Source organism: Sorghum bicolor, chromosome 8, assembly GCF_000003195.3.
Source record: "Sorghum bicolor cultivar BTx623 chromosome 8, Sorghum_bicolor_NCBIv3, whole genome shotgun sequence".
Classification (NCBI taxonomy): Eukaryota; Viridiplantae; Streptophyta; class Magnoliopsida; order Poales; family Poaceae; genus Sorghum; species Sorghum bicolor.
In genome coordinates this window covers 226,031-248,007 of record NC_012877.2, presented here as the reverse complement: position 1 = coordinate 248,007, position 21,977 = coordinate 226,031, and the positions used below count along the sequence as shown (strand labels likewise).

The 21,977-nt window shown below is 42.5% G+C and overlaps 2 protein-coding genes and 1 pseudogene across 7 annotated transcripts; 1 reads left to right on the top strand and 2 right to left on the bottom strand.

The window, feature by feature from the left end:
* On the top strand, window positions 1,218-8,423 carry LOC8055481 (putative serine/threonine-protein kinase-like protein CCR3). Of its 4 annotated transcripts, none has more exons than XR_002455550.1 (3): window positions 1,218-2,882; window positions 8,023-8,159; window positions 8,331-8,423. XR_002455550.1 is itself a non-coding variant. In XM_002442599.2 (1 exon), exon 1 carries the CDS (start codon window positions 1,453-1,455, stop codon window positions 2,860-2,862), a length of 1,410 nt encoding a protein of 469 aa, XP_002442644.1. In that variant the 5' UTR covers window positions 1,218-1,452; the 3' UTR covers window positions 2,863-3,102. The 4 variants fall into 4 exon arrangements, 1 of the variants encoding a protein (XP_002442644.1); XR_002455549.1 differs by having other exon boundaries at window positions 8,282-8,373; XR_002455548.1 differs by having other exon boundaries at window positions 8,273-8,364.
* Window positions 6,822-8,759, bottom strand: LOC8055480 (annotated as a pseudogene).
* Window positions 12,620-19,879, bottom strand: LOC8055479. 3 transcript variants are annotated; one of them, XM_021445943.1, is made up of 10 exons: window positions 19,501-19,879; window positions 18,926-19,028; window positions 15,940-17,003; window positions 15,609-15,850; window positions 15,440-15,519; window positions 15,100-15,228; window positions 14,908-15,003; window positions 13,474-14,245; window positions 13,106-13,402; window positions 12,620-12,992 (listed from the first exon to the last, which is right to left on the bottom strand). In XM_021445943.1, exons 3-10 carry the CDS (start codon window positions 16,890-16,892, stop codon window positions 12,847-12,849), a joined length of 2,715 nt encoding a protein of 904 aa, XP_021301618.1. In that variant the 5' UTR covers window positions 16,893-17,003; window positions 18,926-19,028; window positions 19,501-19,879; the 3' UTR covers window positions 12,620-12,846. The 3 variants fall into 3 exon arrangements, with proteins under 3 accessions (XP_021301618.1, XP_021301620.1, XP_002441661.1); XM_021445945.1 differs by having other exon boundaries at window positions 18,926-18,986; XM_002441616.2 differs by lacking the exon at window positions 18,926-19,028.

The window sequence follows — 21,977 nt, the reverse complement described above, 5'->3', positions numbered from 1 at the left end:
CGTCATATGGGCCTTGTTTAGTTCCTGAAAAATTTTCCAAAATTTTTCAGATTTCCCGTCACATCGAATCTTTAGACGCATGCATGGAGTATTAAATATAGATAAAAATAAAAATTAATTATACAGTTTGGTCGGAATTGACGAGATGAATCTTTTAAGCCTAGTTAGTCCATGATTGGACAATATTTGTCAAATACAAACGAAAGTGCTACAGTGTCTATTTTCCAAAAAATTTTGGAACTAAACAAGGCCATGGTCGCGTCGAGTAGAGCCCGCGGTGTGGCTCTGCAGCTGCTAGGTAGCGCACTAGGGTCGACCATAGGTTAGGCAAGTCAACACGCCATTCCAAGAGAGCAGCCTATCCACAGACGCCCACAGGCTAGGCCATGCCTTGGCTGCCCCAAGCCATGGGCCATATTATCGGGCTATGGGACTTTTGTCCAAATATAGTGGACCCTATCTAGGTTCTGCAACGGGCACCTTCGCTGGAGTGTGCGTGTGACCAAGGCTCTTTGCCAAGATGACCCATGACCATGATGGCAAGTTGAGGTGAGAAAACGATAGGTTGCCATACAACGTGGAAGACAAGAAGGGTGAGAGCAAAAAAAGGATAGTGACTGACGACTACACTTGGGAGAGAGTGAAATGAAAGAAAAAAAAAAGAAATTTTCTGTCACACCTATGTACTACACATCGCTTGAGACAAAATGCAAAGTGTTTACCCTAGCTAGCTACAGACATAATTCGACGCGTCTCTCGTTTATTACGTATGTATACTCTGACATGCATGCATAGTCTGTATTATGGAATATGCTTCAAATTAACACGTTTCTAGTAGAAAGGCATCCATGTTTAGTCAAGAACGCGTGTTTTACTGTACGCGTCTATCTTTAGTCGACATAAAACATAGCGGTGTGTGCAGGGAGTCCATGTCATGAACTCTGAGAAGAGAGAACCATTTTTTTTTATGAGAGACAGCCAATTTTTGCCAATGATAATGCAACTGGAGGGGGAAGAATCTCCACTGAATAATCTCGGTTAATAAGTTAAGGTGTACACTAATTAATGTGTTGTTAAACAAGGCCTTAGCAACTTGTGATAAATGAAAATCATAAGTCAAGTCAATGGCGTTTGGATGCATATCCCCCCACTAGCTAGCTAGTTGCATTATTGGCTGTCAGCAAGTGGGCAATAATGCATGTCCCCGGCTGCCTTTGGATTAATGCATGTCAGCGAACAGTGATCGTACCGTTGGTGGGTGTGGGTACGACCTGGTCTGGTCGTCGATGGATAGAATTTTATCTTGGATCTCCTTCGTCTTGGTCGTCGCCCTTGCTCCGCCGCTCATCTCTCCTCCACTAGCTAGCTAGTGCAGGACGAGCGAAAACTTGCACATCCATCCATCTCCAAGCTCAAGGTAGTAGCCTACGCCGCCTACGGTGGGGTGTGGCGATGTGGGGCGTCCTGGGCAACGCGGCCACCGTTGCGCAGCTGGTCGGGGTCGACGCCGCCGGGCTCATCGCCAAGATCCGGCAGGCTGCGCGGACGGCTCAGCAGAACAACAACGACTGTGAGCTCCTAGCGCGCCGCGTCGACATGCTCGGCGAGCTCCTCCCACGCCTGATGCGGCAGGACCCGGAGGCCGTGCGGGCGCTTGCCGGGCTGGACCGCACGCTGTCGGAGGCGCACGAGCTCGTCATGTCCTGCCAGGGGAGGGGCCGGACGTACAGGTTGTTCACGGCCTCCAGGATGGCCGACAGGTTCAGGGACGTCGAGAAGAAGATCGACTCCTACCTCTCGCTCATCCCAGCAATCAGCTACATCTGCATTACCAGCCGTCTCGACGATGCAAATCAGCTACATCATCAGCAATCATCCGCCCTTTTCCAGCAGCAGCAGGAGCTGGGACTAGCTGAGGATCGGGAGTTCAAGCTTGCCGAGATCGCGGTGGCAACCGACAACTTCGCCGTCGTGCTCAGCGACGACGCCGACACTGGCACCAAGGTGTACAAGGGCAAGCTCCACAACGGCTGCGAGGTGGCTGTCAAGAGCCTGAACCGCCGTGCGCGCCCAGGCGCGGATGACGCCTTCTTCCAGGAGCAGCAGATCCTCTGGCCGCTCCGGCACGACCACATCGTCTGCCTCCTGGGCACCTGCGCCGAGAACGACGAGCGCATGCTGGTCACCCAGTACATGCCCAACGGCTCCCTCTACGACCACCTGCACGGCCGCAGCAGGCACCAGTCGCCGCCGTCGCCGGTGACCACGTCCTGGAAGTCGCGCGTCCAGGTGCTGCTAGGCGCGGCGCGCGCCGTCGAGCACCTGCACTGCCACGCCGTGCCGCTCATCATCCACGGCAACGTTGCCTCCTCCAACGTGCTCCTGGACGCCGCCTGGGCGCCGCGCCTGTCTGGCTTTGGCTCGTCCGTGTGGCGGGCTGCCGGCGTCGCGTCACAGGCTGTGGAGGTCGCCGGCGCCGGCGCCGGAGCTACTAGGTCGTGCAGCGCTGACCCGGAGTACTGCAGCACGGGCCGCATCAAACCGGCCAGCGATGTTTACGGGCTCGGTGTGGTGATGCTTGAGGTTCTGACGGGGCACCCACCGGCGGTGAGTGTCTGGGACGAGGCGAAGCAGAAGGTGGTGCCCATGTCGTTGCCGTCGTTCGTGCTGCCGAGCATCCAGGCAGGGCGGCTTGGGGACGTGCTCGACAGGCGTCCGGCGCCAGGCGGGTGGCATCAACTCCAGCCGCTGCAGCTGGTGGCCGACATGGCGGTGCGATGTCTGTGCCTGCATGGGGATAACCGCCCCGCCATATCAGAGGTCGTCGTCAACCTCGAGCAGGCACTCCGCCGCCTCATATGAAAACAGCATGCGTGCATCATGCATGTATGTATGGACATTTTCAATTGTACAGTAAATTAAGTTGTTCTTGCTTGCATTGTCTGGTGTTTTATATATAGGTCGGAGGGTGAAATAGTCGAGCTAGCAGAGGAGGTTACGTAGATTTCTTTCCGCTGTATGTGGAATATTAATTTGTTCAAACTGTATGTTCGTGTGCTTCATGAAGATTATGATTATTGCGGTCCTAGCTAGTTAGCTAAACTCAGTTAGATTCATTATTAGACTTAGATATATGTATATATTCAGTGAGATATAGCGACTAGCCAGTGAAAGCATGCATGTCAACGACGAAAAAAAAAATCTCTGCATATATATTAGCGTGCGATGACTCCTCTCACGAAGTCGTCGATCGGCTGATCTCGCTCACATCCCATATCGTCCTTCTGCCCGATGATTTCGCCATCACGCAGCCACAGGCAGACGACGACCCATGGTGTGCACGGCATTCAAGCCGTGCTACTGCTGCGCACCGAATCTCTCCGTATATCACGTATCAAAGATTTTTTTTTTCTTGTCATAACAAGCTAGCTCAGTACGTAGAACAAGTATTTGTCTCAAATTCTCCACAATCTCCTGAACTTCAACCAACTGAGATGCAGCCTGACTGGAAATTATTAAGAGGGAGACTGAAGATTCTATCCAAAAGTCGTTGGTGAGTGAGGACAACAGAGAGGATTTTGGCCTTTTGACAAAAGAAAAAAGCTGTGGAAATCTGAGTTTCAGTGAACTACCAGTCCAGATGAACCCAACAAGGCAAGTCACAGCATGGTTGTAAAATTTGTCCATATACTTGACTTGAGTAGAAGAGCAGTGTTCTGGGATTGAGATCAATAATACCAAGCCCACCTTCTTGCTTTGACCTGCATGCTGAATCCCAAGCTGCCAAGCAGTTACCTTTTCTATTAATTTCACCTCCAGTCTAAAACAAATTAATAAAAAGGACATACCACAATTGGCACAATTCAGAGCGGGTACTTCGCTAGTTGTTAGTAAAACATACAGCCCACATAAGTACTTTCAGTAAAAAAAAAAGAAATACAGCCCGCAAAGTAATTTGTCTGTGGGCCGCTAGATGCAACAGGTCGGGTCAATCGTACATCCTTGTTAGGCTGAAGCCACAAACTCCTTAGGCGAAATATGATGATGCGATGACAGCTAGCATTTAGTAATACATAAAACATTGCTCAAAAAAGTAATAATATACTAAAAAAAAGTAACCCGATGAGACTGAGTTATAATTCACGCAAAAATTAGAGGTCCAGATAGAGAATAAAAATAAAGTCAATGTTAGCCCTGATAATGCCTTATTCTTTTTTTGGTTCAATGCATACAGACCGTCTTCTTCCTTTTCTTTGGTTCAAGCCTTAAATCATACACTCTTAATAAAACTTTTGCACTTTGACAAATGGAACTTTAATTACGTGCACTTGACGGAGAGAGTAAGTTTACACTAATATTGTAGCTTCTTGTTCAGTAAATATATATAGTTACATAATTAGGGCTAGTTCAGATTCAACCATTTCTCTTGGGGATTGGGGTGATTGAGAGAGAAATATCATTCCCCATGCCATGGGAATGATTGATTTCAAGGAGCCCTTATCGGTTTAAAATTTCTCTTCTTCGGTGGACAACTTACACCATATGAGCTCAACAATCTCTACAACTAAGATGAACTCCCTACATGTTGCTACAGGATATTTATATAACATGGTCTCTGCCTCATACCTCTTTTGTGTTGCCTCCCGAGGCGATGGGAGGAGCGACGGCGTACTACCACCGCTGCTCATGTACAGTAGAAGTTCTGCTCTTAGCTAAGCTTTGGTTGCTGCCGTCAAGACCCAAAAAACTTGGGCCTAGCTTGGTCCAAGCCCGCTAGGGTGCGGCCTAACCATAAGCCTTAATGGACAGGGTCTAGGCAAATATCTCGATGCCTAGAAATTTTTTTCTCAGCCTTAATCTGATCTAAAATATTTACTTGAGTTATTTTGTACTAAAAAATATGTAGGTGGCCCACCTTCACCTAGGCCTAGCCTAAAAAATCAAGCCCGACTCGCCCAGTGGGATGATCATGGGCGACATTTTTTAGCCCGGCCCGAACCAGGCTCGACCTGCAAAATGCTAAGGTCTATCGTCGCCGCCAACTGGCGAGCAACATCAGCACACCCAAAAACAAGCACCTGCTCATGCCTTTCTCTCCTAACTTCCTCCCTGTTCAAAGGTGTACATCTGTCAATCTATGGCGATAGCGTGCACCTCCACCTCAATGGATCTACCCTCTTGGGATTGGATCTGGCTCCTCCACCTTGGAGTGGTTTGGGGAGGTGCCTGGAGTGGCACCTTCTTCCCTGTCAATCTTGGCCAAGGGTGGTCACGGTCAGGCCCTCCTATGATGGGTCCTATCATTTGGCACTATTTTTTGGGTTTTCTCTATGGGTGAAAGACTCATGTTTGGTTTTGGTAATTGAGATGTTAGTGGATTAACCTTCTGCTACGTGTGGCTTAAGCGAGGTGAAGTCCACACCAAGATGGTGACTTGGTGAACAAGGCTTGGAGTTGGATGGAGGATGATCAATCCTAATGGAGAAAAGATGGTGTGGTGAAAACAAGCCTGAAGGCAAAGCTATATGACAAGGTTCTTTTTTCACCTAGTGAGACGCAATAAAGTATGTGATCGGGTTTAGGATAGATAGCCATACTATTAAAAGGAGAACTTCAAAGTTTAGTCGGCTATGTAAGTAACCTTGCATATGCATTGGACCTAGTGACTGGGAGAGATACGGGTGAAAAATGTTTTTGAAAATATAACTCAGTGCCTAAGGTGAAGAGGTTCATGTTGGAACATACTGGAGTTAGCGAATTCAAGATACTTGCGATGTTTGTGTCAGTGTAGGGTTTCTGCACTCACTGGATTGTTTTGGTGCCCTAGTCAGGGGGGGCATCGGAGTATGTGCTATGTTAAAGTGTGCATAGTCCACTTAGCTGAAGCTAGGATTTGCCATCGGATTAGTCCGGTGGTCGCCCACCAACTATACTGGAGTAATAGTGGTCTTTGTTCATAGAAAGGTTTCAAGGGTTTCATCAGATATCCCGGTACCATGCTTAGGTTTCACAGGATATTCCAAACCCTAACTTCTCTCTCTATATACATGAACTAGGTGACCTCTTGGGCCTTTGGCCTTTTTTGTGAGACCACCTCTTAAGAGGCCCACATTTAAAAATGGCCATCATTTTCAAAGAAGGCCCGCCTCTATATAAATTGATTTATAGAGACAGTTGTTTCGTGGTGTCTCCGTAGATGGCCAGACCACCTCTGCAATTCACTTGGTATTTTGGGAGACGAGGGCACTTTTACCCACCTCCGTTAATTAAAAGGTCGATCGTGTCACTTGAAACCGTTTTTATAGTAGTGTGATTTTCACATTTCTACCAAGTTTCGTGAGCTGTGAGTTACACAAAACTGAAATCCAAACTATAATTATAGTTCCAAACTACAGACGAGGAGTTGTTATTGGATAGTAATGTATGTTTGTACATACATGATCAATCCGTTTCAAAAAAAATTTATCATTGACAATCAACCACACCGACTGAAATTCGTACAAATCAATCGATGATTTTTAGCTAGTCGCTAACTTATATTAACACACATGACTATATATCTGCAGTTCAGCACTACATATACAGGCAAGCTACTAGCTGTTGTGTTGTTATATATTCTGGCATCACAATCACGCTCCACTGATATATAGTAGAGACGACTAGAGAAGCATATGCATACATGCATGGGCAAATTTAACAATACTTAATATACAGATCGATCGATAGTTGCTATATAGAGATCAATTGCAGCTGCAGTTTATTTATTCTCTGCCTGCATGCCTCCTCAAGTCCTCATCGTACGTCGTCGATCGTTCAGCTTATTAGGTAGTGGTAGTGGTGCTGCTGCTGCTGACGGGGAGGGAGAGGGAGAGGGAGAGGGACTCCACCTGCGCCCTGCCTCGGGCGCCTTTGGTACGCACGTACTTGCGGTACTCGTTGAAGGTGATGGCCGGCTGACCGTACACCGCCGGCGACTCGGGGCCCACCAGCTGGGCAGCCGGCGCGATGGGGAGGTCGCCGCAAGGGTTGCAGAAGAAGGCGATGGTGAGGCGGTCGTCGCCGGAGGTAGCCAGCGCGCGGTGCTCCACGCTCTTGTACGCGCCGTTGCTCAAGATCTGTTCCATATATCCATATATATGCATGCATGTATCATCATATATATATATATATATATATATATATTGCATCGATCTAGTACTATACTAGTATATATATACATAAATTTAGAGTATATGTACTTGATGTAATAAAGATATATAAAGCTACTATACTTCACGTACGTAAAAACAACAATTTTAATTTCCCTCTAGTATATACATAAAAATATAAAGATAACAGGGATAATATAATATATATAGGGTTAACCTGAATTTGATCTCCAACGTTTACAACAAAGGCGCCCGGGATTGGCTGCACCGTGACCCATGTGTTCCCTTTGCGTACCTGTGTCCCCTTGACATTTTCGTCAACAAGGAGATACCGCCAGGATCAGAGTGAGAGGAGAGGCCAAGGGTCAGCTCAGGCTCTGGGCACTTTGGATAGTAGTTCACACGCAGGCTTGCTGAGATGCCATTACTTCCACCAAAGGCCAAGTGAAGGTAGTCCTCATCTAATCCTAAGGTGCTTGACATGGCCTTGAGCAGTACTTCACTGAGATTCTTTAGCTCAGATGCATACTTCTCAGTCACATCCCTGCACATACATCACAAGAGACAATTAAGTTTCTTGACATATATATGAGTTTTCGCGATTCATATATATATGTAAGGGCTTTCACTCTCGTACACATCATATATATAGAAGTTACTTCTTTAATTTTGTATTTCAAGCTTGGCTTTGATCAAGTTGAATTACTGCACACTGATATATATGGTAAGAAAAAGACACCTGAATTCTATGTTGGATCACACATAACAAAAGATAAGACACATCTCTCATTCATGTATTGCCTCTGGTGACGAAGAGAAAGTTTAATTAAGCTAGATATCATATCGTCTCATTCATATGTATTACGTACCTCAGGTGACGAGGCATCTCTGGCCACTTCTCAAGGTTCTTCATATCATTTGGCAGGAGGTTTAGGTAGTAATAGTCACTCCAATCCAAGGTTGCACCTTTCTCAACTCCAAGGCGGCTCCCATAGCCCTCGTATGTCACCGGTGAGTTTGCATAGAATTTTTTCTCTTCCATGGGAAGGTCAAAGAACTCCCTCCATGCCTCTCTCATCCTCTTTACTGAATCTATGCTCACACCATGATTCACTACTTGGAAGAATCCCCAGTTCTTGCATGCATCACCGATTGCTTCCATCACCGCTTTGCGATGCTCAGGGATGTCGGAGAAGCATGCAAGATCAATGATAGGGATGCTAAGATCAGGACAATTCATGCTAGTTATGCTACCACAAGGACGCTCAGATGGAGGTTTGATGTATTGTTGCGGCACAGTGGGCACACCAGAGTTGGAAAGGGTTTGTACAGGTACAATGGGTTCTGGCCAGCAATGGTCACTCATAGTTGCCATGGTGAGAAGTTATAGTTTCTTTGATCTGGTTGTATGGACATGAATCAGTGGGGGGTATATATAGAAATAGAGAGAACAATTATTGTTTGGGATTATGTGGTTACGGTGATAGGATAACATGCATTAACGACATGGGATTTGTGTGTACTACACAAGCAGTGTGATAGAATATATTGGAAGGATATTCATGACATTGTACAAAATATTTATTCAATTTACTTCCGAACTATTCACATTTGTTTCACCCTCTAATGAAATAGATTGTCGCTTTCGATTTTTCTCTTACTAGTGTGTTTCAAGGTTAAAATTCCTTGGACGGCATATGAGACCAAGGCTATGTTAGAAAATTATGTATCTGGTTTTTATTGTTATTTTCATGTGTATTTATATATCAAGGATTAAAGTAACATAAAATACTTCGAACTGACAAAAGATAATTGCAAAAAATATTATTGGGGTGCGTAATATGACAACTATCATTAACCTCACAACAGGAGAAGAAGACACATTTCAGTAGGTATGATTTGATCTCATTTCAATGGACAAAAAAGGAACAGCTAGGAGTAGGAGCCTAGGACCTAAAGTAGACTTTTTTTCAAAAAACATGTGTCCATGTGTTTTGCACGTGATGGAAGAGCCATTGCAAGAGTGGATTGTAAATGCACGCATCATCATTCTCCATATCCGCATGCATAGGGCTAGCTTTCTTGTACATGAAATTTGTGGAGAAAACGAAGAAAATATTATAAGATTTAGAAACTACATGAAAAGTACAGATATTATTCCTTTGGCAACCTTTTCTTTCCTTTAATTTATAATAAGGAGATTCATAATTTCCCTATACAGAAGCATATCTCTTCAGATAAACATAAATGCTAGTTGATGAGTTTTCTATATCAATAGAGCCTGAATAATATGTTCTGCAAGCAAGCCAAAGCATTCACGCCAATCTTTTAAAATGGAAATATTTGCTATCTTAATCAACAGAGGTAAAAACACAACAATGAAACCTTTTAGTCTCCCAAGCAAGTTGGGGTAAGATAGAGTTGGAACCCAACATGAACTATCATCAAAAGGGAAATTGAAAAGTAAAAAGGACTATATATATTAGGAGACCTAAAGACTATTCATTGTTTAGATACGTGGCGCTTATTTGCATGAATTTCCCACACTTCTTAAGCCCCTTTTTGGCAATTCCTCTAAATATTTGTTTAATACACTAGAAATCTTTTCATACATACTCCCTCCATCCCAAATTGTAAGTCATTCCAAGAATCTTGGAGAGTCAAACTTTTCAAATTTTGACCAAATTTAGATGATAAAGTAATAATTATTATGATACCAACACCAACTAAATATCATTAGATTATTCCTTAATTATATTTTCATAGTATACTCACTTTACGTTATAAATCTTAGTATTTCACTCTATAATTTTGGTCAAACGTGAAAATGCTTTGACTCTCCAAGATTCTTGGAATGACTTACAATTTGGGATGGAGGGAGTATTAGACAAATATAAGCTATAATATTATTGTTATTGTTTAAAAACTAATGAAAAAAGTCTAAATTGTTGAATCAAATGTATCCTAGCTTGTTGGGAATCATATATATGGATACGGACAACATATCAGCAAAAAAAACATCATATGGCACTATATGTTTGTAATATTTATTATGACCTTAATGGAGCTTTACTACTCAAGATGTAAGCTTAATTTCAAGTTATTATGTGGACATTCTTGATTTGAAATCATTATAGACATGTGATGAATTGACCATTTCGTACAATGCTTGGACTGATACAATTCAATTGATAGGGATGCCAAACTTGACCATTACTAGCTATTATGATCAAGAATGGATTAAATTTTGATGTACTTGATTTCTTCATAACCACATACCAATTAATTGATTGAACCTTTTGATGTTAACAAATATTACAAAATAGTATATACAAGACCATAGCAGACATGTGCATATCTCTCATAAGCTTTCTGATATGTAAAGAATAAAGTTGTCTAAAATTTTTGGCAACAAACCGGAACCCTTTACTTTGTTGTTAAGATTGAAAGTGAGCATGAGCATGCATAATATGCAGTTCCATTATTCCACTATTTGTATCTCAAACTATTGTGAACTAATTAAGTATGAAAAAGATCAGAATGAGAAGAGTTAGAAATATGTGTGGATGTGGCGCTAACAAAAATGGTATGTAGCGTAATTTTTACTTTGGCCATTGATCACCAAAGAAAACCAGTGTGGTTGATTGTTATCAACGTCCAACTGATTAATGGTGTAGCTGATAGGGTGCTAGCTAGAGATTATGATGTAATGGATACAAGATTGTTGCATCAATTTAACAGGTAGTTACCTATTTCACATAAGGAGCCATACACATAGCCTAAATATATTGAATACACTACTATGGGCAGGATTATTTGTAGAAGCAGCTGGCCCAGCTGTCTCTACTTTTTCATTTCTACAGGCGGTTATTATTCTCTAGAAATCACAAACCCATTCCTAAAAATAGCAAAACAAAATTATACGGTGAGACCCCACCAAGCAGTCACAAGTCAGATGATTTGAGATCTACAACTTCGGTTTTGATCGTTTCTCGTCGTTTGAAAATTACAAATTTCAATGTGAGAAATTCATAATGTAATTTTCCCTGGATAGTTGATTTCAAATTATAAAAGTTATCAACTACAAAGTTGTATAACTCTTTGAGATCTAAACTTTGGTTTATGGTCATTTCTTCATCCGAGTTTATTTAAAATTTTCAAATTTTACAATGTTGTCCCTATTTTTAGACATGGCTCTAGATTCAACTGCCTCTACTACAAATTGATTTTTTGAGACAACTCTAGATCCAACCGCCTCGAAATCCATTTGTAGAGGGCTAGAGGCGTCTACATCTAGAGTTCACTCTAAATGTTGGTGGACCCTCAATGTTTTTTTACATAACACTGCTAATTGCCTTCTTCACAACAACAACAACAACAAAAAAAAAATGCTTGACACCACTATCACAAAGAGTCTACCAAAGCTGGTAACCCATCCCTAATTTGCATATGTTCATAGGATTAGACAGGCCAAATAAGAAAAACTGATGATCGACTGATGCACGTGGTCGAAATCAAGGTCAAGCCACTTGCACTAATAATGATATTTTTGTACAGCAACAGCAACATATTATCGAAGTTAATTGTAGACAACTATATATACATAATATATAATAGTCATAGCTAGGAGAAGAAAGAAATGGTAGTACTCAACGTGTTGTATATCGATGCATGCATGGCGGTCCGGTGGCAGGGCGACAGCAAGTCTCGGTGACTCGAGACGTACATACTGATTTAATTTGCAAGGCAAGCAAGTGGGCTGAGCACCATCTTCATCTTGCACGCAACTGTGTGCTGCGAAAACGATATATATATATATATATATATATATATATATATATATATATATATATATATATAATCTAATGTTGTTAGTACTCCATCCACCACTACTGCTACGTAGACAATGCAAACGAGTCCCTGTGTTTCGTCAATGTGCACGTTGTGCATTGAAAAGAAAAGAGAGGCCTAGGAAAAATGATCCATCCATCAAATAAATGGCCATGTAGATTTTCGACACATGCATGTGTTTTTCTCTTATCGATTGAGGCGACGTGCGATGCCTTCAAAAACGCGTGCGTCTGCTACCTAATAACGTATGGACTTGCGTCACTGATCCATCTCTGCTGAATAATAAAAGTTCATAATGTAACCAGTTACCCAACGACGTCATCATTTTTGCAAAAAAAAAAGAAAAAAAAAAGAAAATAGATAATATTTACCTTGTGTTGGCTAAATGACGCTTCCTGTATTTTCAACGGCTGCTCTCCATCTCCAACGCCACAGCCACATTATCTCGCAGCCAGCACATAGCGGGTCTGTGAGACCATAGAACTTTCCACACATTTTTCTGTATTTTCAAAACATCATCTCTCAATGTCCACCATGCATGGTAAGAACCAGGGCCATTGGCAAATTCATCACAACTACTGCCAAGTAACGGGCACAGCAAGCACAACACGAGACCGACCACCAGCAGAAACCATACGCATATATAGGATCAAAGAGGGTTTATTGTTCAGAAGAGTCGACGGGGTGATTCCTGTCCTAGAACATACAATGATCCATACATTCCCACCTGCTTACATCACTGCTATAACCACACGTATATGCATGGAAATGGCCCGGAATCAAGTGCACAGAACCAGGATCTGATCCAACGGGAACTACAGTTTTTAGTAACACCGCTGCTGCTCTATCACCCACCCTTCTCTCGCAGAGTTGATAGGGCAACAAGGGCGCTCGCTGCCCCAGTAACATGGCTGCTAGCGTCAAGACCTGGAACAGATGATTTACCCTGTGAGCCAGTTACTGCTGCATGTTCTTTCTTCGGCTCCCCAGTTTCTGCAGCCACCACACACCAGGCAGTAGCGTTAGTAAGTAGGACTAAAAGCAACGAAATGAAACACTAAAGCTAGTCAGCTTCATATTCCAGAGTACACTTTGAGGCAACGTACTTGGTTTACGAGCATCATAGGCCTTAGCGGCGACACCCTCGCCTTGAGAGCGACTGCTTTCTGGCATCGTATCAACTATAGCAGATTCATGGCGCTTTGGAGTTTTATTACTTGATGCTAGACTATCATGGACATTTGGTGTGATACTCAATGCTAGAGAATCACAGCCCTTGATGCTCGTGTCAGCTATCACAGGTTCATGCAGCTTTGGCGCTTTACTTGGTGCTAGACTTGGCTTCACACTCGGCACCAGAGAATCATGGCCCTCGATCTTCATGGATGGCAATTTTCCATGGCCTGCACAGAAATGACAACCTTAATGATCCAATATTTGGTAGGCAGCAATCGTCTTGCACAGAGAGGCTTACCTGGCGCATGAACTGGAGGTATGGCAACCACTGTCGAACTGGCCTGGCAGTTTACTAAATCACGAGGTGCTGGGCTAGGTGACACAATACCCAGTGAAAGGAATTTCTGGCCTTCAGGTGTCATTCTCGGTGCAGAATTGAGTTGTTTCACGCCTGTACTTTTGGAATTTCCAAGTGACAAGCTTGGTACAGCAGATTCATAGCCCTTAGGAGTGACACCTGGAGCAGAAACTCCATGGGTTTGGGAGGCATTAGCTTGTGCTGCAGAAGCATAACCAGGATGACCTGTGGTTGTTGTGGCAGATTTGCATAATTCCCGACCACGAGATGAAGAGCTTCCACAAATTGTCCTCAAAAGGCCATCATGAACTATAGGTGTCACTCTTCCTACAAAGGAATCTTGGTTTTTGGCACATGAGGCTGCAGAGTTTCCAGGTGGCACCATCTGTACAGGAGGATCTCTGCGCTTGGGTTCCACACTTGTAGAAGCCCCACACATGGCAACAGCAGAACTAGATGTTTCTGGCACACCACTTGGTGCCAGACAATCTTGACTTCTGGGCACCATATCCGCTGCAAGTGTATCACATCCTTTGGTGCTAAGAACTGTGGAATGTTCAGACACAGCATTTGGTGCATGTGAATCAGCATGGTTAACCCGCAGAGTTAATGAACAATCTCCACCTGCCTTATGCAAGGATAATTGTTCTGGTGCTGCCATTACAGAATCACTAGACACTGCTTCAACAGAAGGCTTGTACCACAATGATGGCTGCAAAAAGAAGCCAATAAGAAAGTGACGCTAGATGCCAGTAAGAATAGAGGTAGTGCACATTAATTATTTGGAACACTTAGGATCATCCTGAGAAGAGTAAAGAAAATATTATACGACAGCTGGACAAACAGGTTATTTCAGACCAAGACAAACTAGTCACTCATCAAGTCTAAGCAAGTGGAGCAAGGAAGGATAAGGAAGGTATTGACTAATGACTAGACCGATAAACCATTGGACACCCCTAACTGTAACAATTTCTCTTTGCATATAACCACTAGTGCTCAAGTGGCATGAACCATCAAACAATTCAACTGTTTAGAAATGTTAAAAGTAGATTATGCACATAACAGCCTTGTTATGACTAATTTGTATGGTAAAAGTTGCATATCCATACTATTCATGAGGCACAAATCAATTGCTTTTGCTTCAAAAAAGATACAGGTTTGGGTTTGAAAACTGAAAAGAAGCCTTCTATTATGCAGCCAAGCTCATGCAATCAGCATTTAGTAAAACAACCTTTAACAGGTTATTATGGTGAAATTGGGAAACAAAATGTGTTACGAAGTCCTTCCTATACAAGCTTGAACTTGCATAACACAAGCCTTGAAAGCCTCAGGTTTGACATGAAACCAAAAAATGAATGCAACTCATGAACTTACACAGTAATGAAGTTTCTTCAAGGCCTCCAAAAGTACTTTCTCTCCAACTATTATTATCATTTTCTTCACCATTTCTTCGCGAGTTATTATGCTCTCCTGTCAGGTGGAAAGATTGAAACGGTGGTTCAGCACACACCATACAAACCACAATAAATACCTACCTTATAACTTAACTTTTCAAGCTGATAGTACCTTCAGCTCCTCATAATGATGGAAGAGAAGCTCCTTTGCCACTGATGATACATTGTCTTGAATAACTGCAAACAGAACTCTGAATGATATCCATGGGGAAGTTGGTCCTTCACCTGTTTCACACATTACCTGCAAACAGATTGTTTGGTTGGATAAATGGAATACTACTGTACACCAAAGCTAAAACCATTTGCCGTTGCAAGATGCAGAGGGGGATCATTAAACAGCAGAGCTGATACGAGAGCAAGTTTTTGTTGTCCCATGGTAATCAATTTTCAATAGACATGCATCTGACAGGAAAACCGATTGTGAACAAATAACAAGATTCAGGTTGCCTCACAGGTTGAAGTGTAGAAATATCCATTCCAACTTCCTTTAGTGATGGGTTAAACCATAAACCCTTCAAGTCAAGCAAATAATCTGAAAAATAAGGGCACCAAATAGAATGTTAAGACTAACTTTCTCAATATGAGTGCTCAACATGATAAAGGTCTTATTAATCATCTTACTTCGAACTTTTGGGACAAGCTTGAAACTAACAAGATATTCTAAACGGATGTGAGTGCTGAGATGTGATGGCCACATCACATAACACTTTGGGTTTGAACAATCATCAACACCAGAATCATATATCTCACTGCTTGGAAAAGACTCTTGTGATCCAGGTTCAACAGCTTCCACATTGCCCAATATCATACGGCACAGCAACATATACTGCACTCCTTTTTCGTCAACATCGCAAAGACCGACACTGAAACAATTAACATGTGGCGTGAACATAATATTATATTAAGCAAATACAAAACAGTAATCACAAAAACAGGGTCACGTAGAACACACCTGGTAAAGGCTCGGTTTTCTGGTGAAAGATATACACCAGCACTCAAACCTGCTTTCTCAACAGGATTTGCAGTGGTACCCAAGCCATTAATAAGAATCCTAACTATGTCACTCTTCCTAGATCCTAACCATCCATACTTAACATTTGCATCACCACGTGCTTCTTTAGTTGACTTCATCTGTCTTTCAAAAGCTTCAAATCTACATTGTGCGGTGATATCGTTTGGAGAGTAGCGGTGGACATGAAGTATGTTACTCGGTGTTGCAAATGGACTCATACCAGAGAGAAAAAGGTTCTGGACAAATAGAAAGCCTTCGCTGTCTCTTTCCACAGATGTGATCTTCTTACGCAAGACATCCACAGTTGAAGGTTTTTGAGGGACTGGGGGACTAGATTCAAGAACAACTTGCTTCACCACTTCAGGTGGAGAATTTGCGGCCTTATCTAACATTATTCCCTGTGCAGTGCTATCAACATTGCCAGAATCCTGTTTGGCAATTTCATCACTTTCCTCATCAAAGAACAGAGAAGGAAAGAAACGCTTGCCAGTGTCATCAAACCAGGCAACAGACCGCTGCTTTCTGGTTTTTAGGTTGACCAGGGTCATTGACAAGAAATCAACAAGAATTGGTTCATCATCCATCACAGACACAACACTTGATTTATTTCCTTTGAATTCATCAATGAGGGACTTCATTATTTGCTCTGGAAAATTGTGCCACGAACCCTTTTTGTAATACATGACACGGCTTGGCGCTCCACTCTTCAGGAAATTGACACAATCATTGGCAAGGTTAGGTCGAGTGCAGCAACAGTTGCAGCGTTTAGCAAATGAATCGGATGAGGGCCCATTCTCAGATTTGATACGGCGAGATTTGCAGTCTTTTGACAGGCAGTCATCAACAAGCTTCCGCTTCAAGCACAGGGAATTGGATTCTTGCGGAGATGCCATGAGAAGCCTTGCTTCTAAGTTCTAACTCCAAACAAATATGGAAACAAGAAAACTAAGACCTAATATATACACAAGTTACAGGTCTCCCTTCATATCAACATCTCAGAGGTCCTGTATAAGATAATGAATGAATTTATCTCAAGCAGAAAACACAGTTCAATATTCTAGAAGTTGGAGAAATAATAAATGGGCCATTAGTAACAGTGACGCTAGCATTCATAACACAAAAACTAAGTGGACAAGGAAGATCAATTGCATATAGCAAACACCAATCATGCAAATAAAGGGTCTAATTAAGTTGTTTTTTAAACAATGAATATCACAATCTATGAGCATCAGGCAGTGTGTCTATGATTGTTTTCTCCTAAAAAGGATCCCAAGTAGGTATATCAGCTCCACAATTAATTGTTGAAGCTTGGCCTAGAAACAAGTTGACAGCAGGAGCACAAACTTTGCATGAGCAGGGTCTGGATTACCACCCTATGGTAACAATGTCAAATATTTATGCATTACCATTTTCCAACCTTTAGAATTTACAAACCAACACCACAACTGATTGAAGTAATAAGGATATCGAATTTCAATTTCCATTGACACGAAAGCATCATCTTGAGTTGAAATTGGAGATGATAGAATAACTTAAACGTCTCACTCACTAGAAACATGAAGGTTTGGTGCTGTTTACTGACACTCCTGTCAATACAGTGTGCCAGTCTAACCTGCCTCTCAGTTGATGATTGCAAGATTCCATCCTGCAACTGCAAGGCTGGTATTGGTGGCTAGACAGTGCTTGCAGTCTGCAAATCAATAAGGCTCGGCAAACAACTCATAGTGGCCCAATTACTCAGTAAATCCTACTCCCATGTGGCTAAGGTGAGTAGGGCGGTTGCCTAAGATGGGCCAACACTACCTCCACACATGAAGAAAGGGGGTACTATAAGTATTTTGTAGGATATAAATCTGAATCTGAAGGAGTAATGGCTCAAAATGGGCATCAAGGAACAAAACAGCAGGGTGGGGTGGGGGGTCCTATTGGACCAACTCAGCTTTAGACCATATTTGGATTATTCCAATCACGTGACATGTAGTAGAATGAATTCACTACCTCATCTATTTCCCATTTGTCGTGTTTTGAAGAAAGTATATCAGCGGCCCAAAAGTGAGGAGGTACTGTAGGATTTATTTCTTGATACCAAATACTATTCAGCAATCAGTGCGATATTTGATAACAGACCCATTTTTCTGGCACTCAAGAGTACAAAAGCACAACATAGTAGTAAAATGCTCTTAGTGCTGGCATAAACAGCCTTTACCAATAGGGGAAAGCTTGATGATTCAATCTCTGCAAGCAATATTAAGCCATGCCAATCAAAAGCTCATATGGCATTTCATTATGAGTGATTTCTTCAACAAAATTAAGTGTTTTAAGAATATATGGTGCACATACCAATAACTGCTTCCAGTTCCAGAGCAATAATTCATTTTCCATGTGCTAAACATAACACAACAAGCGGCTTAAAACTGACCATCAAAAGAATAAAATCCGCTCTGATGATGCATACAGCATTTACTTTACTGTCAACTCAACAAGCGGAACATGTGAACTACATTGGAGCTAATAGAAGTGACACACAGAAACGACAAGTCTAGCAGTTTTTTTTGGTGCATCTGTTGCATGATATTATGCAGACCCTACAGTATTCATTCATCTCTGCACAAACAAATCAAAAGAAATTCTGAAGGAAATGCCACCTCCACCAAATAGGCAAAAACAAAGGCATTTGGAACAATATTTAATGCTGTAGCTTGCGACAAGTGGGTAAACCTTACTCCGCCATCTCAACTACAGAATATAACAATATCTACATGACTTTCAGTTCTGCCAATGTCACGTGAAATAATTGCCCATGCAACTACTTGCCGCCCAAGAAATCCTTTTCCCATAGATTCACAACACCAATCATCGAGGTAATCAAATTCAGTCCCAAATCATAAGAGACAGAAATAGAAGCGTGAATGACATTGAACATTACCAGATCAGGTGAAATGGAGAAGAGACTGCTGGCATTTCAGCCTTGCTTCTCCTCTCAGGGCCTAAAAAGGAAAACAGACGGAAGGGTTTCTGTTTTGTACCGACTGCATGTTTAAGTCAAATATATATACAGAGACATGAGCAAAACTCTAGTTTTGAGACAAAGTTTCAGTGCTGCAAGCATCCAAGTGCTAAAAATGTCATCAACATACAAATAACTCTTCATGCATGGGACTCTAAATGACGTGCCACCTTCAAGGACCCAGCCTAGTGACCCAAATAATCGAATAAAAATCAATTTATCCCCATAAATGGGAATGCTAAATCTGTGATTACGCGATTAGAACCAGAAACCCAACTGGGGTAACCAAAACGAGCAGCACCAATACACTACAACTACACATGTATAATTGAATACTATTATTCCACTGGACAGGAACAGATGGGAAGGGAAGTTGGCGGAGGAGCATATGCTTTGTAGAGTAATAAGAAGTGGTGAGAAACCAAGTTTGGCTGCCACAGAACAAGTGATAGTACATGGATTTCGCAGATGGCATGGGAGAAGTGAGTGCTTACGAAGGGAGTGAGGTGGGATTTGAGATGCCCATTTTTTGCAAGCGTCAGGGGAGTGGTAGAAGCGGGAGGGAGGGATCTCGAGGGCTGGTGACTCCCTCTCTCACGCCCCCAGTGCTCTTCTACAACCGACCCGCGTGCTATAGGGTTTGTTTGGGGGTACCGGCTGTCTAACCTGCGGAGCGCGGAGCAAGGCGGGATGGTTGGTGGTGCGGCTGGGCGACGTGAATCCGACGGTGAGGTGGCAGCGGGTGGCGAGGTGTCGGGGTCTGGATAGGCGGTGGCGGCGGCGGCGGCGAGGGAGACGGTGGCGAAGGGGATTTGGGGTTTTTTTTTTTATGGGTCAATCGAGGTGGGTTGGGTTGCCGTCGCCGACGAGGGGAGGGGAGGGGGAGGGAGAGGGCAAGGGGACCCGACCCGGATGAGGAGGCCGCCATTGGGCTGGGCCGTTGGTTCTCTCTCAGCCTCGTGGGCCGCCTCGTGGGCCGCCAGGGAATAGGATGACATTCCTTCCTGCGAAACGTACTACACAATTTAAACAGTTTTATATATGCTTGTTTTTAAAAAAAATAAAATAAAATGATACTATGGTCCTCATGGTCAACAGAACTTTCATAAAACAGTTGATCAGTTGCCGGTTGCAGCCAAGACTAAAAGATGAAAAATCACGTGCTCTATTGTTCTTTACCTCCAATGCTAACTCAGTAACTCTAGAACAGGAGCTTAGCTTTCAGAACCATCAGACCCTTCACTACGGACTGGTGAAACAACAGACATTAATAACCAGAACAGAGTGCCCCACTGTTTTACTAGATGATGAGCTACAACTGGAAGCTTGTCGACACACTTCTTCAGCACCTACAATGCAAAGCAAGCATATCAAATGTAAATAAAAATTCAAATCTCCAAGCAGCTATCAGATCCTGGAACTCAACAGGACCAGGAACTCAACTGGACTAAACAAATTTGTCAAAAAAAAAACTGGACTAAACAAGAATATAACTATAGAATTTACCTTAAGGACTAAACCCTTTGATTCAGAGTCGGAAACAGGTGAAGAACACAAGGCAAGAACAAAGCTCTAAGACTCTTCCTCTCTTGTATATTTTAGCATCATCAGCCAGATAATAACCGAAGCATCCACAAATGTTCAGCTTTAAAATGCACATAACTGCTCTGCAACAAAAAGGATAATAATATTATTAAAATTCAATACCACTGAATACGCACTCTGATATACTACGTAATATATGCAAATAAAAAAGGAAAGAATGGTTACCTGCAGGCTGACAGAAGTGGAATGCATTGAAAATTTTCTAACGACAGTAAATTGTGAGAGCAAGTATTATAATACAGCCAGCTGTTGGCTGTAAGATTTCTTTACAGTCTTCTTGCAGCTCACTCATATAATAGTTAGCTCATCACTATTAATACATGGCCCACTTGTCTGTCTCACAGATTTTCTTAGTTTTTATGTCTGAGCCGGCTGTAAGCTTACAACCCGCTTTTACTCTCTCTCCTCTTCTCTCTCCTCCACTTCAGCATTTAGCTGGCTTACAGCCTACTATAATACTTGCTCCAGTAGCCTCGAAGATGCTTCTGCGACGAAAAGAACAGCAATAATGGAAGGTATCTTCTGCCACTGTTCAGATATCCCATTCTGAAGGTATGTCAGAAGGAGCTGAAGCTGCCATGTTTCCTTGCTTCTCTGAGCATACTGTAAATAACAGACACGTTTCCCAGGATAAAGGATCACAAATACAGAATACCATACAAATGCCTTTTGTACTCAAATCTATATGTCATACAAATGCTCCCAGAATGTCAAATCTTTATGCTGTCCCTCAAGTCAAATAAGCATAAACGCCATCACACGTGAATAGCATTAACAAATAAAAAAAATGTAAACTATAGGAACTCCAGCATACTTAAATAAGCATATAAACGTTCTAACAAATGCTACAATTCGAACATAGTGGTACAAGCATGTACATTAACTAACAACATGTTTGCTGAGTGAAGATAGGTTGTAACATAGAAAATCCAATATAAGCAGATATGTAAACCAAATGAGACAACAGGTAAAATCTAGAGATTCATGAAACAGCATGTACCTCAAGGGATTTTTTGAATGTTCCAAGGCACTCATAGCCCAACATCCTTAATGATCAGGAGATGCTATACTAACAAGTGTGATTGCAAGAAGCCCTAGTCGGGCAAACTCAGAAGGCTCAATGTAACCCATGTGAAGAGTATGGATTGAGAATCACAAGATAAAAATAGGATCGTAAATCTGAACAACATCCATTCTTTGAGATGTTACCTGCCAACCAGAATCAGATGAAGATAGACCATCGAGGTAGATTTAAATAACATTACTGTGAAAGCACAAAACCTAGAACAATACCCAAAGTTCAGTTTACACTATTAGCAAAGTTATCCTGAAGTTGTTCCAGTGAGAAAACACACAAGGCGGTCGT